The sequence below is a fragment of the Elephas maximus genome, chromosome 1 (genome assembly GCF_024166365.1).
Source record: "Elephas maximus indicus isolate mEleMax1 chromosome 1, mEleMax1 primary haplotype, whole genome shotgun sequence".
NCBI classification, from domain to species: domain Eukaryota; kingdom Metazoa; phylum Chordata; class Mammalia; order Proboscidea; family Elephantidae; genus Elephas; species Elephas maximus.
Genome location: NC_064819.1, coordinates 134,475,529 through 134,492,793, shown reverse-complemented (window position 1 = coordinate 134,492,793; position 17,265 = coordinate 134,475,529). Strand labels below are relative to the sequence as shown.

The window sequence follows — 17,265 nt, the reverse complement described above, 5'->3', positions numbered from 1 at the left end:
CTTGAAATTAGACACTTAAAGTCCACCTCTGTTCCATTTAAATTTCAAAACAGGTCATACTAACGTACACTAGAATAATGTATACTAGAAATGCACGTGCTAGTTGACAAAGATGGCAGGACGAGGATTAGTGTAGAGAAAGCCAAAGAGAAAACTCAGTGGGGCTGATGGATGGGCTGGGGAGGTCATAGCTCCCCAAGAATATCCATTTTACTTTATCAGAACTTAAAAATAAATGCGTTGAGGTGTTGGAATCAAAGAATCCAAATGACTCTTCCAAATTTTCCAGCTAAAAAATATAAATCCATAAATCATTTAAAGGTTGTGTCAATACAATGAAATCATTCTTTGATCTTCCTCATGTAGAATGTAACTTCTCAAAAGAATTTACTTGATATATTAAGTGATTGTTTTCAGATACCTTGAAAATAATTTAAAAGTAATCATTTTGTGCAGAATTTGAAAACCCACACCCTAAAAGCATTACAGAACACTTTAATTTATTGAATCTTGTCTTAAGACTTATCAAATATTACATTCATTTTCATCCAAAATGAAAAACAAACAATCAGAACAAAGAACACAACATAAATCACAAACAGATGGTGAGATTTTGAAATTTGACCTTGTTTTCGTTTTTTAGGAAAAATTCTACAGTAGTTTTTTTTTCCCTCCTTACCTAAATGGGTTTGTGGTTTTTCTGATAATTCACTGTAACAGTATATCGTCATGGGAACTTGGATTTCCAGGATTTTCAGAGTTTTTGTTAGGATTCTCACCTTCTTTGTCTTTTTCAGAAAGGGATGCACTTTCCTTTTTCTCTATGGGATTGTTAATTGTTTTTTCTGGTGGAGAATTGGAATTTTCACCATTATAGTCCTTCTCACTGTCTCTCGACTTGGCAGCTTCATCGCTGGACTCTGCTCTGGGCCTATCTGACTGTTCTCCAGGCTCTTTAGGTGCCACTTTTTTTTCTTCCGCTGTTTTGCTATTTAAATTAACAGCTGAGGAGGAATTTTTGGACTCCTTGGATTTTTTGTGTATAGAAGTTTGACTGTTATGACCAGAGCTGGGAGGGGTGGGCATTTTGGGGGCTTTGCTTCCCTCCGACTGTTCTTTCCTAGGCGGCCCCCAGATAAAATTCTCTGAGGGTGTGTAATGTTTCTGTGCAAACCGCAGCAGCTTTCTCCTTTCTCTTCTGTCTCTAATTGTATAAACAAAATACTCCAGAGCACTCTGCTTAATATTGGGAATAGTATTCTCCACAAGAGCCTCATGAAGGATAAATTTCACAAGAGGAGATTTAAAACTTTCATATCCAAGCTCACCAAGGCTTTTGAGAATACGGGTGATTCTTAAATAGTTGTGCTGGGACCTGGAAGAGAGGATTAAATAAAATGAGGGTGAAAAAGTCAGGTGGAGGAAAACAGGGAAATGAAAATGATTACAAAAATACTTTTTATGGAACTGTAAACAAGGGAATTATGCCTTGAATGACTTTTTTAAAAAAGTCAAATTAGAAACTATTAAAAATAAAAAATTAGAAGATATACATGTCTCAATTTAATGTCAATCCATGTGAAACCTAACATGCAATATGTATTTCCTGTGTTTGTTTAGTTCTTCGTATTAGAAAAATGTTTAGAATAGAATTTTTTCTTACTGATGTTGAATTACTGTTTGTTTATTAAGTACCCTAATGATGAATAATCTAATAGAACTTTTATTTGCAACAACAGCAATGTATTATACCCATCACTGGTAACTGGTGCTGCACATAAACACAATATTAGCCAACAGCTGATCACGATTTGCACGGAGCTAATTAGTAAAATCCACCTTATTAGCCAACTCAATTATGACAAAAGATGTAAAAGTGACATATTTAACAAAAAAAAAAAAACACCAAACCCAATGCCATTGAGTCAATTCTGACTCATAGCAACTCTACAGGACTGAGTAGAACCACCCCATAGGGTTTCCAAGGAGCACCTGGTAGATTCGAACTGCCAACCTTTTGGATAGTAGCCACTAGGGTTTCTGTATTCAGCAGAACATAGTTTAATAACTCTAAGGAGCCCTGGTTGCACAATGGTTATGCACTGGGCTGCTAACTGAAAGGTCAGCGGTTTGAACCCACCAGCTGCTCCACAGGAGAAAAGATCTGGTGATCTGCTCCCATAAAGATTACAGCCTGTATAACAGAGGGTCCCAGACAGACCTGAAGAAAAATGTAGAATATTCTAACTCATTAAAAAAAGGCCAGACTTATTGGCCTGACAGAGACTGGAAAAACCCCAAGAGTATGGCCCCCGGACACCCTTTAGCTCAGTAATGAAGTCACTCCTGAGGTTCACCCTTCAGCCAAAGATTAGACAGGTCAATAAAACAAATGAGACTAAAGGGGTACACCAGCCCAGGGGGCAAGGACTAGAAGGCAGGAGGAGAGAGGAAACCCGGTGATAGGGAACCCAAGGTCGAGAAGGGGAGAGTGTTGACATGTCGTGGGGTTGGTAACCAATGTCACAAAACAATATATGTGTACTAATTGTTTAATGAAAATCTAGTGTGTTCTGTATACCTTCATCTAAAGTACACTAAAAAAAAAAAAGATTATAGCCTGGGAAATCCTATGGGGCCGTTCTACTCTTACAGTCATACGGGGTCACTATGGGTCAGAATCAACTCCACAGCACAAAGAACAACCATTTAATAACTAAGAGCATGGACTTTGGAGGTAGACCTGAGATCACACCCTGTCTCGACCACTTACCAGCTATTTGAAATTACGATGCCTCTCTAAGCCTCAGTATCCTTCATCTGTAAAGTGGGAGAAATGGCCCATGCCTCACTGGACAGTTAAAAGAATCAAATGACATGATGCATATGTACAGCATGTAGAGCTCAAAAAATATTAAATACTATTTAAAATTATCAGTAGTACTCTTATTTTCTTATTTAAAGATTTGATATCAAAGACCATCCTATTTGTACCTATACCAACTTAACCTAATTCTCTTCCATCCCTAGCCACTCTCTCCTCCTCCTGCCCAACCCAATAATTTTAAACTATTCTTTAAATAGAATTATTTCTAATGGCCTTGGCTCCAAAGATACCTTTTTTCTCAGATTACACTAATGTCTGTCTTCTCTGTCCCCAAATTAAGGTTCTTATTAGATGAATGCTTCACAAATCTGTTCGGACACAATTCATAATCTACCTCACCCAGCCCAGTCTTTGCTTTATTACACATGCTCTGGCCACATCTTACAGGGATTTTCAACTATGTATATTAATCATGGGTGTCAGCAACAACCCAGGTATTTACTTACCCAATACTGCCACACAACCATAACGTTGTCATTTTTTTTCCAACTAGTAAACCAGTTGCCATTGAGTCAATTTCAATTCTTGGTGACACCATGTTTCAGCGTAGAACTGTACTCCATAGGGTTTTCAATGGCTGTGATCTTTCAGAAGTAGATACCCAGGGCTTTCTTCCAAGGTGCCTCTGGGTGGGTTTGAACTGCCAATCTTTTGGTTAGTAGTCAAGCGTTTAACTATAGGCACCACTGAAGTACTCCTCTTTTTCTAACTGTAACTTCTTAAAACCTGTTTTACACCTTAGAAACTGAACTTTCTACAAGCATTGCATACACCCAGCCTGGTTTCCAAAAGTTGTTGAAATATTTTACTTAGGAATAACTAGCAAATTAGAGAAGGATGTTGATGAATTATTTGAGGGAAGGAAAGGGGAAGTTCCATGGTCTCATATTGTAATAAGAGTTTGTTTGGACAAGACAAAAACTTTAATGATTTGGACTAACCAAACACTGAAAAGACAAGCCTAGCAGTTTTTAAAATGTCCATGCCTCTGGATGCTTACAAACAAAGTATTACTTTAATATTCAACTTTCTGAAGGCTGAAAGGTAAACACAGCACAGATACAGATAGGTTTCAGTTTTATGAATCTGTGTTTTTTTTAATGGTTAGGAGGCAAGAATCTTTTGAAACAATACAAATCTTGGTGAAGTAAAGAAAGTGTACCACTAACAGCAGGGTTAACTTAGTTGTTATTACGGAGACTGTATACTCTAAAAGGAGCCCTGGTTGCACAGTGGTTAAGCATTTGGCTGCTAACCCAAAGGCCAGCAGTTCAAATCCACCAGCTGCTCCTTGGAAACCCTATGGGGCAGCTCTACTCTGTCCTAAGGGGTTGCTATGAGTCAGAGTCGACTTGATGCCCATGGGTTTGGTTTTGGGGTGGGGGGTTTATACTCCAAAAACATAGTAACAAAACTCTTGGGCAGTATCTGTTTCCTAAGCCTATGAGAAGGACGTATATGGAAAGATAGAAGAATCTTTTCACAAATCTCAAAGAGGAACTATATGATAAAACAAAATTTACTATATTTGCAACCAGTTCAATTTCATATATCTAATCCCAGATGAAAGGTCAAGCTAAAAGTTTTGTACACACGTAGCAGTATCTGTACATTCTCCAACTAAAAATCTTTATGTAACAGTAGAAAAGGACAGAAACACAGGCTTGAAGAATGACACTCAATATTCTGGAACAAAACTATGGAAGAAAGCAACTGGGTGTTTCAGTATGACTTGAAATAAATGTCATAATGAAAGATAAAATGGAAATGGGGGAAAAGTGGCTAAAACCTCCTAAACGTTGTGAGCAGTCTTTGGAGTTGCACAGCAAATGAAAGAGATAGGCTAGGCTTCCAGATAGAGATAAGGGCAACAAATAAGGCTGAGGTTGTCCGGAAGACTGGGTACATGAAGACAGAACTCACAAGGACAAGAACCAGGAAGACAGAAAACAAAAGAAGGGACTTTGGGTGTAAAATATAGGCCAGTAATCCAAGCCGATTACAAATAAAATTGGAAATACATTGTAGTGGCTGATCTATAAATATGTACTCTCATGTTTGAAAATACCTCTTTTAGCCATAGTCACTAGTTCACTGAAGGTTGTTTCATTTCACTTTGATTCAGTATTTTTCCTCTCCTGGGCTACTATCACTATATTGAGTTCCCTGCCTTCTCTAAAAAACTCAAGATACAGTACAGATTAAAACACAAATAAGTTACGGCATTTACAGATAAGTCAGAAAAAAGCCCAACTGAAGAAAGAAAATGGAATAGAAGTTTTCATGTAACCTCATGTAATTTGTTCAAATCTAGTCAATAAATATAATTTTTCTGGCAACTAAACCAGAAAGGAAACTTGTTTTCTGACAGTCTGAGGCAGTGGATAGTTAATTTATAGCTAGAAAAGCTCTATGCGATACCCAGGAAAAGGAAAGACAAAGACCATGGGTGGTAGAAAGAAAGAGAGCTAGGTGAGGCAGAGGAGTGAGAAAAGTGACTGTTAATTCAGGCTTTTCTCCCCTGACTCAAGCCAGCAGATCCTTTAATTAAACCCTTCAGAAAGGGCTCTGTTTTCAGCTATAAATCAGAGGAGCTGATAATAAAACCCCAAAGAGGCTTTAAGCTGACAACTATATTTTATTCAACCATTTATTCATTCAACAAACTTTAACTATGGTTACTATTTGCTATTCCAAACAAATACACCAAGTTGGAGAGGGGGGTTCTCTAAAATGACAGTTTTGAGTACATGGAAGATGAAGTGCTATCAGATCCTCTCTGAAGATTTACTTTTACTTTTGCATCCTCCATGTCAATAGGCTGCTTGGATACAGCTTTCTTTGACAAGGTCACAGAAAGGCTTACTTCATCTAGAGATAGATACCTGTATTGCTTAAGCAGTACCCTGTATAAATCAAAGTTAACTTGAGTTATGAGTTAATGGGTCTTGCAGTTAGGATCATAAAGCTTTATGCCCATGTCATCAGTGTTTTAGCACAAGCTATCTTTTTAATTGTATTGATTTTAGCTAATAAATTATAAAAGCGAGGCTTAAACATTAATATTATATTCATTTTACCAACATAAGATGAAAGCTCTTAAGAGAAAAACCTTAGTTTACTGATGCACAAAACTTTGAATTGTTTTGGGCAAAGAGAAATTGCTTAGGTTAGTTTTTATTTTTTTTCTCCTAGTACTTGCCCAGTTCAACTAATTATAACATGTTAAAAAATGCTTTAAAGCTGCTGGTTTATGGTCCAGCACTTACAAGTCACCCTGTAATTAAAAAGGAAGAAAAAAAAAAAACCAGTTTCTATGCAAAGAAAATATTAAGAAAAATAGACTTTGGCTATAAGTATTAATGAAAGTTATAAATAGCCAAGCAAAATAATATAGCAAATCAATTCCAAATAAACAATGTTACAAATTTTATCACAGGTTTCTGAATTTATTACCAAAAATGAGCTTTTGTTTTTGACCTAAATAGCAAGACACTTTTAATTTTCTCTCCATTTTAGTAAAAGATACATGTATATCTGAGTCTTGTAAAATTTTTGCATCATAGGTTTAATTCACAGATTTAATCTAAGAAAGCACTATGCTTGGGGATGTTAAAAAGACTGTGCCCCCAAGAAGCTTACAAGATAATAGAGGAGACACAGAAAAACTTTATACAAGCAATAACCATAAATGCCAAAGACAGTGATATAAAAAGGCGAAGAGGCCACACTTAGATGTGGGCAATGGAGAGATTTCAGAAAGAAACAGTTCTGAAGCTGAATAGCCAAGTTTCTATTTGAAATTTTTCTTTTTTGTTTTTGTTTTGTTTCAGAACGTAGAACAAAGGGCAAAATTTATTTTAGACGAGCTTTTGAGTCCAAATACCTGGATCCATCTGCTATTTGTTCCTATGTTCCGCAGAGAATTGTGACTAAGACAAAAATAACGTGCCAATACCCCAGTTTATCACTAGGGCTTTACTTACTCATTCAGATGTCGAAACCTTTCCTGCCAGTTAACTGCTCGGGTCACATTTCCAGTTTTATCAATCAGTTTTATTCCAAAAAATTCTAACATCATTTTATAAGCCAGAAGGAATCTTCTAATTGCTTCCTTTGTCTTTTTGAATTCCTAATGGAAAAAAAAAAGTCAGCTACCAGGACAGTGAAGTGGGAATATTTTTTTGCCACCTCATATAAAATGAATAAAGCTTACATTACCTCAATTTCATACGTAGTTAGTTCTTTAGCATAAAAATTCAAGCCTTGTTCTCTCAGGGGGAAAAGCCTATTATTTTAAAAAATGAAATGTCTGTTAGTGTTGTCTGGAAAACACACATGATTAAGTAGGACATGGTTCAAAGTAGGTAATATATAACTGACCATTGAATGTAAGTGTGGTTGTGCTCCAGCTTCTCATAATCTCCTTTCCACTTATTTAGAACTTCTTCAATGTAAACACCTAAATAATAAATATTTAGAAAGTGAATTAGACATTTAAAACATTTTGAAAGCATTTTAAGATTTGAATCACTCAAGTTTTACAGTAAAACTTTTAAAATTTAGTAATAGCACACAAGAATAGTGATTTCAGAAGATGAATACTCTATGCCACATATTCAGTTATGTAATAAGCCTAATTTAAAAGAAATTAATGGCATCTCAAATAGCTAACAGTGTTACTCTAGAGCAGCGGTTGACGAACTATGGCCCATACTTGTTTTTGCAAATAAAGTTCTATAGGAACGCAGCCACGCACATTCGTTTATATATTGTCTATGGCTATTTTCATGCTACAATAGCAGAATAGAGTAGTTGTGACAGAGACTGTGTGGTTCATAAAGCCAAAAATACTTACTATGTGGCCCTGTACAGAAAGTTTGCTGACCCTAGCTCTAGAGGGTCACATAGTTCTTTAAATACTGGATAGGATCAAAATAACATGTATTTCAGGGAGAAATAAAGGAAGGGAGGGAGGGAGGGAAAAAGAGAAGGAGAGAAGCAAGGAGGGAAAGAAAAATGTAAGACAAAGTTATTGAGCACCTACTATATGCAGGACCATATTATACAGACTGTACATCACCCAGCTTACTCCTCACAGAACCCTCCAAATCAGGGCTATTATCTTCATTTTACTAATGAGAAAATTGTGTGATGTGCTCAAAGTTGCACACAAATAAAAGAGTAAATCTAGGAGAACACAGGTCTTTCTAGCTCCAAACAGTATGCCCTTTTTACCATACTCCATTGTTCCCCTGTTAAGAACTCATTACAACAAAATTCTTAAGTCTGTCCAGGTCCTCACAATTGACTATGCGGCCATTTAGTCAATCATATTAAAAAAGACCCAAAAACATTACATTTCTCTGAACGTAATTCATCGCAATCTTGTTTCCTCTAGAGATTTACCAATTTGTAGTAGAGTTTCACTTTCAGAAGGGTTGGTAAAAAGTTGTTTTTGAGTCATATCAGAATCAGTTGCCATTGAGTCAATGGCAACTGGGTGTCAGAGTAGAACTGTGTTCCATAGGTTTTGCAATAGCTGATTTTCGGAAGTAAATCACCGGGCTTTTCTTCCAAGGCCCCTTTGGGTGGACTCAAATCTCCAACTTTTTGCTTAGCAGCCAAGTATGTTAACAGTTTGCACCACCCAGGGATTCCCTTTTGAATCATACTGTTGGCTTTATCAACACATAGAAACTATTTACCTCCACAATTTTGTGTTTACCTTTCCAACTACCCTTCCTCCTACTTAATAAGTAAAACATGCCATTGCAAGTCTCTGTTACTTACAAATGTGTGTGTGTACATATAATGGGAAGGAAGGTATGTGAGTTGATGTAATAAATATATAATAACATCCAGGATAATATTTTACATGACCTTAGTTAAAAATTCTGACCCCACCAATCTTAGAAGATTTCAAAATAAACTTTGTGATAAGGATTACAAAGGATTTAATATACTGCTTGACTTGCTGTTTTAAATTACTACCTCAAAATAAACCCAATATTACACATACAAAAATAATTGAGTTTTAAATACTGCCATATCTGTTCAAGATTTTTAATACTTGAAGACATTCCTTTAGACGAATTCTGTAAAATTCATATCAGAATTGAATTAACAATTTATCATTGTATTTCTTAAAAGGTTTTCTTACCCCAACTGCTTAAAAAATAATGATTTAATTAATTCCACTAGCAAATAAAGCAGCACATTTCTATCACTGGTAAATTTCGCAGTGCATTTTTATACAGATATTTCCCTCCAAATCAGAACAGAACTTTTGGGACGCCAGAAAGTTAATTAAAGACAAATGGATCTGGCCATTTCAGCAATGTTCTTAAGCCATTACTCCCAAGTAGGGCATGTTTCAGAACACAGAGCAGGGAATTCCTCCTCACAGTGCTCTACCCAGCCTTTAAATCTCCTTTCTCCGGTTAGTTCACCAAAGAAGGCAAGGTCCTGCCACTTTCTAATGACAGAAAACAGCTTTGCTGGTTTGACCTGGATGAAATTAGGATGCCCACCAGTGGCATCACTAGGGTTGGTGTCACCCAGTGTGGTAACTCATGGTGTCACGCCCCCCAATGCTAACTACCACAATATCGTAGCTAAAACACCAGAACATTTGAGAAAATCATCAACTATAAAAACACCAGCAGCAAAAAAAACAACAGCTTGTGCTTGTAGGATGTACAGACAAAAACCACGTGATTCAAAGCATCACTGTAATTGGGTGATAATGACAGCTCTGACCAGAAGGCATTAGAAGGTTCAAAAAATAAATTAGCATAGAGTTTGAGTCTTGTAGGTATACTGATACATGTAAGCTGGGCTTACGAAAAATATTTTTGTTGTTACAATTAACTACAGGGATATTTTTATTAAAAATAATAAACTTCTGCTGAGACACTGCACAAAAATTTTATAGACAGTCATTTTAGTGTCATCTACCCTGACAGTGTCAGCAGTGCAGTCTGTACCCCCATACCCCCTAGTGATATCACTGATGCCCACCATAGCTTGGGTCCTCAATGAAATATGCAATTTTGTAGACATATTACCATAGCAGCTATATCCCCTCACTATGGCTTTAGAAAAGATCTTAAGAGGGCAATTGTAGTGTTAAGAAGGAGAAGGCAAGTTTATTTGGAAGACATGGAGTGAAATCTACTCTATACTTCTAGGAATATTGCAACACTGAACTAGGTCTGGTCTGACATCCCAACCCCTGAATCTGAAAGCAGGAAGGAAAAGATAATTCTAGATGTAAGCCTCACTTTCAATCACTTTCTAAATATTTTTTGGGTATGACACACTGGACTCTGGAATCTATATCCAACTCTAGAACAAACTGAGTGACCCAGCAAGTTAGTTATTTAAGTTACAAGTCCTAGTTACCTCATCTTTAAAATGAGAATGCTGAATTTGAACTCCTCTAATCTTCCTTAATCTAATGTTCTATGATTCTATAGATCTTCTCTCTTTTCCTCTCACGAAAGTTTCCCCCACTTTCTTTAAGATAATAAAAAAAATAAAATAAAATAATACCCATGTTAAAATAGGTGATAGGAAGATATTTCTAATCAGAAGCTATTCCTCCAGAATTTATCAAGTGGTTGCTCACGATTCTAGGGTCTAGGACTTTGGGGACACATTAGGCTACATAGCAAAATAAGGCCAATCCATGAAGAAATGCATTAAGAATGTACTAACTGTGGTCTAAACAAAAATAACCAGGTATATGTCATTATTTAAAGTTTTTTTTTTTTTTTTTAACCAAGGTAGCAGATTACTCACCATCTGGCTTAAATGGAATTTTATTCTTATAAAAACGAAGATTGCTCAAGTCATTTTGATATCGGATATCTTTGAAGTTCTGCTAAAGGAAAACATAAATCAATCTCCAGTATATGAACAAATAGAAAAGGCACGAGGCTCTTTCTGGCATGTTTGGTCATTGGCACCATAAAATAAGGAAACAGAAGGGAAACACCTTACATTTTAGAAAAAAAAAATTCAGTACTCTTACTGGATACTGGTGTCGGTATTTGTACAAATCTCTCGCTGCATAAAAACTTCTCTTTGGTTTGGCAATTGCTTCAGTGGAATCACTACCCTGAAATAAAAAATGAAACTCCAGTTACATGCTGAAGTGAGGTAATTTCAGTGAGAAGCTTCTAGAATAAAATTAAAATAATGAACACCATTAAAGTAATTCTGAAAACTATTAAGCTGCCCAGATACATGAAAATATTAAAAATGTCTCTTTACTAATGCTTACTAGCAATATTTGTTGGCATTCTATTATCCTGATTTGAACCAGTAACATTTGTCCTAAGGGATATTACTAAATTTAAAACTTTTTTACTCACAAAAAGATTATAGAGGCCAAGTGTTATGAATCAACACCCATCAGAAAGAGAATTTAAAATTAATTGAAGACCTGTATTTTACCAGAGTTTACACAAGTGGTTCTATTTAAAAAAAAAAAAAAAACTTATTTGGGACACTTTACATAATTTTAAAAGTGTTAAGGAAATAAATCAATTCTACAAAGAAAACTGTCATTAAATTTGCAATATTTAGCTGTACTTGGAAGTCAAGTAACTAAATAGTAAACTATTAGCTTTCGAAACTCCATCCTTTACAACACTATAACAAGTACACAAAGGCATGAATACTCCTCTGTCCACTCAGTGATAAAACAATGTAATATAAATCAGCAAACTGAAAAAATATACACACAAAGCAGTAAAAAGCTGTCAAATGGAATAAACTTCAAACTGAAGTAATTTATATGTGATAGTTTACTCATGCTACTTAAATTCTAAGCAAAATCCCTACCACCATGAAGTTGCTTTTAAAATATGAGATGCAAGTCATTATAATTGACTTATATTCTCTAACTATATGTACTATTATAATGTATAAGAAACTGTTTTATGTCCAGTGTTATGCAGGACAATGAGACTGACTATGATTAAGAAAAAGAAAATAAAGTTTAGGCTTGAATATTCATTAAGAACTTTAGTCCCAAATCCTTTTCTCATCATCCCCTACCCCCATCTGTGTTGACAGACTGGCATCCTGTAAGCAATTTTCACACATTTTTGAAGCGGTGTGATCCTCACTATTACTACAAGTACAGAGATACTTACTTCAACACCAAATCCTCTAATGTTGAACACCAGTTACTCTGTCATGTTACATAAGCCAGGAAGAGCTTAAATTCTGGTCCTTACCACATGTTTCAAAATAGCTCTGCCTAGCAAGTTTCTGCATCTATTTAGCCTGAGCTACAATCATATATGAATCATCTTACATTTGTATAGAAAGCACTTTTCCATTTACAGAGCACTTAGATGTATGTTATTTCATTTGATTCTTATAACACACCTAGCTGGCAGCTATTAGTGGCTCCATTTTAGAGACAAGGTAACCGAGAAAGGGAAAAGTTACACAATGCCCAATGACAGCCCGGGAACTAGAATCTGAGGCCCCGGGCTCTAAATCCAATTAATTAAGTATGATTCAGTTTCAGCCTCACTAAAAGTGAATGATCATTGTAGAAACCTTGGTTGGTATAATGTCAATAGACAAAACTTGGAGTCAGGAGACTTGGACCAGCTCTTGACTCTGCTCCTTGGTATTTGTGTGACTTTTTTTTTTTTTTTCTCCACTGGAGAAAAGACCTGGTAAAAAGATTACAGACTAGAAAACCCTATGGGGCAGTTCTACTCTGTCCTATGGATTGCTATGAGTTGAAATTGACTCGAAGGCACACAACAACAAATGAATCTTAGTTTTATCATCTGTGAAATGAAGATAGTGACTCATGCCCTGTCTACCATCCAGGATTATCACGAGAATGACCGCATCTTCCAACCTCTAAATCTACCATCCTTCCTGCATCTGTCCCTGTTCCTCCAATACATGCTCCTTTTAGACTCTTTACTCTGTCCCTTCCACTTGCTCGGGCAAGGATTTTGTTCTTCAACCTACTGCTCCTCTTTCCTGTATCATCAAAATTTCCCTCTCTTCTGAATCATTCCACCTCAGCCAACAAATACACCTTAGTGTATCTAATCTTAAAATAAACATACAAAACCTTCCCTTGATTCAAATCCACCCTCAATTACAAACCTATATCTCTATTCCCTTTTATAGCAAAACATCACAAAAGAGTTGCCCATACTCCATGTCACCATCTCCTCTTCTCCCATTCTCCTATCAGCCCATCCCAATCAGGCTTTTGTTCTCATCACTCCATCAAAATGGCTGTTGTAAAAGTCACAAACAAATCTCCATCTTGCCAAACCATTCGTCAGTGTTCATCTCAGGGGACCTCCAAGCAGCATTAGACCAGTTAATCCCTCCCTCTTTCCTAAAACAGGATACCACACTCTCCTGGTTTTCTTCTTATCTCATAGTTTGCCCCTTCTCAGCCTCCTTTTTGGCTCCTCCTCATCTTCACACTCCCTAAATTGAGTGCCCAGGGCTTAGTCCTACTTCCTCATCACTTCTTGATGGCTTCTTACTTTTCCATGACTTTAAATACGTTTGATCTATATGCTGATGACTTGAGCTCTGGTCTGAGCCTCCATTCATAGAGGCACTTAACTACTCAACAATTCCACTTGGGTGTCTAATAGGATATCAAACTAAACAGAATCCTAGATTTAACCCCAAATGTGCTTTCTCCATCTTAGTTAGACTACTCCATCTTAGTTAATGGCACCATTATTTGTCCAATATCCACTTGGGCTAGGATGACAGCAGTGGAGGTGGTGAGAAGTAGTCAACCTGAGATATATTTTAAAGGTAGTACCAGTACTACTTGGAAATCGATTGTGTATGGGAAGTAAGCGAAAAAATGGCAGACACAGTCACAAAACAAAATAAATAAGTAGAATTTTTGGTGAAAATGCTAACAAGAAAAATGAAGCACTAAAGGGGAATAGGGAGGGTTGGGCTGTCTACCATTTACTAGGGTTGCAATTAACTAGTTAAAACATGCATTATAAAACTGTTTTATATAGATGGACCTGGTTAGTTAAATTAAATCTGAGGTTGTGTTTTTTCTTTTTTATATCCCAAACTCTGTAGGTTACTTAATTGAGAGGTAAGTAAAAGGGAAAAACACTGAAATACAACATCTAATACTTTCCTGGGGTTGTACTGGCAATGCCAAACAGAGCAGTAAACCAGGACACAAGGGGCAAAGGCCTATTCAGGATTTTAACGGATCAAAATTTCTAAGGATGGTGTCAGACATGCCTGCCTCTGTCTCTCCCCCTATGATCTTGGGTAAGTTTCTCTTTTTCTCCAAGCCTCCTTTTTGTCTAAAATGGGGATTTAAAATACCAACCCCACTCAAAATTGCAGTGGATTTAAATAGCATGTTTATGATAGAACCTGCATTTAGACTTTTTTAATGACTCCTACTTTTTTTTTTTTTACTGACCTACACAGAGGCGGGTATGGAGATCTGTGAGTCAAGGTTTAGCAGATATAAGGTGATGATTCCCCTACTACAAGAGACCAACCCACGTGCTTAATCAAACTATGAAAAATTAACGGATGGCACTCCTGAAGTTAAAGGTTTTATTGGACAAAGACCTTTTAATTTGCTGGATGATCTAGTTTGGATAATATGGGGGTGAGCAAAGGCAAGGTGGCCAACAACCCTGTGGTCGCATTTGACTTTGGGCTCCATATTCCCACAAGCATCACCCCCAGCTGATAAAGGCGGAGGACTTAAGGAGGAACTGCAAACCTTAAAAATTTACATGATGCATACGTTTTCCGAAGTTACTCCTTTTCAAAGTTTTCTGAATTATTTTCAGTCCACCAGGGGTTAAAACTGTCATTAACGTCTTTACTAACCTCTCCTCCAAATTACAGTAGTCAAGTGATTTAAGCACAGCTGGATCAACAAGTCCTTGTAGGTGAAATAAGCTTTCCGAAGAGTGCCCTGAACTCTTCGGTTGACAGGCCTTACTTGGGCTAAGAAATGTGGCGTTTTAACTTCAGACAGGGACCATCTACAATACTTTTAATGGCCGTAGACCTCACTGTAGGGGAGAGTGCTGGCTGCTTGTCAATTTCAGTCCCATCTTATTCTAAGCAATTTTTACCAATAACATTCACTAAACGGGTTTTCGCAATCGTCTATTTTTAGACAGGTTCCGCCCACCCCACCTTCGCTTCACCCAGCTGCGCTGTAGAAGCAAAGAAAACACCCATTCAAGTTGGGTTCTTCCTGGAGGGACTTTCCTGCCATGCCCATGGCCAGGCCCCAGGCCGGCAGCGGCCAGCCCCGACCTCTCGATCCCCGCAGGCCGCCTTGCCCCCCAGGGCGGTGGGACAGCTGCCGGCGCGGAGGGGTCCGGTCGCAGGGGACGCGCAGCCGCCCGGCACCCCTGCCTTCCACGCGCTCGGTCGCTTGTCGCTTGCTCCTCTCCCTGCAGATGTCCTTTCTCCCCGGCACCGGGGGCAGGGACGCCCCGGCCCGGCCGGGGGCCACCGCGGGGCCGCGTACCTGCTCGGCGCCCGCCGCCTCGGTGTCCTCGTCCGGCGCGTTGCTGGCGCGGGGCCGCCCGCTGGCTCGCTCCGGAGGCTGCGCGGGCTGCTCGGGCTGCTCGGGCTGCTGCCCCGGGCCCTCGCCACCGACCGGCCCCGGCTCCTCGGGCTCGGGCTCCGAGTCCGTCTGCCAGGTGGAGTCGCAGTCCTCCACGGTGGTGGGCTCGCGGAAGCTGACCCCGCCGAGCAGGTTGCCCATTGAAGAGGTGGCGGCGGGAGCGGGGCGGCGGGAGCGGGGCTGCGGGGCGCAGGCTGCGGCAGGCGCACTAGGGCCCGGGCATGGCCGCGGCGAGGGCGCTGGGCAGCAGCCTCGGCGCGCCCGCCGCCGCACTGCCTCAGCGCGGCGAGCGACAGACAGGCACACTCGCGGGGAGGAGCCGGCGGCCCCGGGACCGCCGCAGCAAACGCTTGAACCCGCCCATCTGGTTCCTTCTCCTCCCCACCCGCCGGAGCCGACGCGGGCCTGGAGCCTCGGGGGGCGCGGTGTTCAAGTCCGTCTGAGCGCCGCGGCCCCCGGGCCCCGGGGACGCGCCTCGCTTTCCACTTTTCACCCCGGAAGGCCTGCCCTCGCTCGGACCTCTAGCGTCTCATGGGTCGGATCAGGGCCTGCTGCCCTCCCGCAGGGGCCGTGGGCCACCCGCCTGAGGCTCCTTCCAGCTGAGCGGGAAGGGTGATCCCGCCCAGCTCTAGGAACCGCGGACTCGTGCGGACGTGATGTTGGAGGAGGTCTCACCATCATCAGGCGGGTCCTGTCCACACCCCTCCCCCTCTCCGGGCTGGTCCAGAAGGAAGATAAATTACCTGCTGCAGAGGAAGGCAAAAGCTAACGGTGATCCAGCACCATATAAACAGAAATACAGGCTACTGCGACTGTACTTAAGGGCAGCCACCTAGAGTCCAGGTGGTCCAGATAAAGTCAAAACTATCGGACACCTCATCTAATGGGCAAACGTCTCTTGAAACAAAAGGGAACTATACTAACTAGTCTTTCATGGCATGTCCTGTGGAGAGTTTTACTAACGCCCACTCCAAATCTGTGCTCTGACTAGAATAAAAACTCGGAAACCTTGGCCCCTTGGTCTATCCTATAAATGAAAGGGGAAGAGGGTTACATGTGCTATAGAAGTACTTAACGGATAAAATAATATGATCAAATAAGTGACCTGGAGAAAAGTGACTGCTGTAAAATTTGTATTATGACATCTCATTTGGAAACCCGGGTCGCCTAATGGTTAGAGCTATGGCTGCTAACCCAAAGGTTGGCCGTTCAAATCCACCAGGTGTTCTTCGGAAATCCTGTGGGGGCAGTTCTACTCTGTCCTATAAGGTCACTAGGAGTCAGAGTCATCTCAATGGCAATGAGTTTGGTTTTTTGGTCAACTAGAACAGAGCACCTTGAGGGCAGCTACCTCTGTATATATATTCAGCTGCACAGGCCCAATGTCTGGGAAATAGGAACTTGGTAGGTACTCAGTAAGTATTTGTTGAATATGGACGGAGAAAACGGGTAAGATATGTAAGATTAAATTGGTGTAAGTGATATGAAAGCAGATGGACTTTTTGTAGGGGACCCATCAGGTGAACAGGGAGACCATTCCTCAGATAAGTCAGGAATGCCTTTCTTCAAGCACTGAAGCAGGAGATCTGGGCTGTGGCCCTGTCGCTAAACAGCTTCTGACCTTGGACAGGTCACATAGCTACTTTAAACTTAAATTTCTGCATCTGTAAATCGGGACCTGGTTTGATCTCTGGAGTCCCATGCTGGAAAAAGCTCTAAAAATAATAAT

General features: G+C 39.6%; 1 protein-coding gene across 2 annotated transcripts; it reads right to left on the bottom strand.

Annotated features, from left to right (window-relative positions):
- Positions 1-606: 606 nt before the first annotated feature.
- Positions 607-15,763, bottom strand: OGFRL1 (opioid growth factor receptor like 1). Of its 2 annotated transcripts, none has more exons than XM_049895344.1 (7): positions 15,438-15,763; positions 10,926-11,012; positions 10,694-10,775; positions 7,271-7,349; positions 7,109-7,175; positions 6,874-7,019; positions 607-1,375 (listed from the first exon to the last, which is right to left on the bottom strand). In XM_049895344.1, the coding sequence occupies exons 1-7, from the start codon at positions 15,675-15,677 to the stop codon at positions 709-711; spliced, it is 1,368 nt and encodes a 455-aa protein (XP_049751301.1). In that variant the 5' UTR covers positions 15,678-15,763; the 3' UTR covers positions 607-708. The 2 variants fall into 2 exon arrangements, with proteins under 2 accessions (XP_049751301.1, XP_049751310.1); XM_049895353.1 differs by having other exon boundaries at positions 10,694-10,772.
- Positions 15,764-17,265: the final 1,502 nt, after the last annotated feature.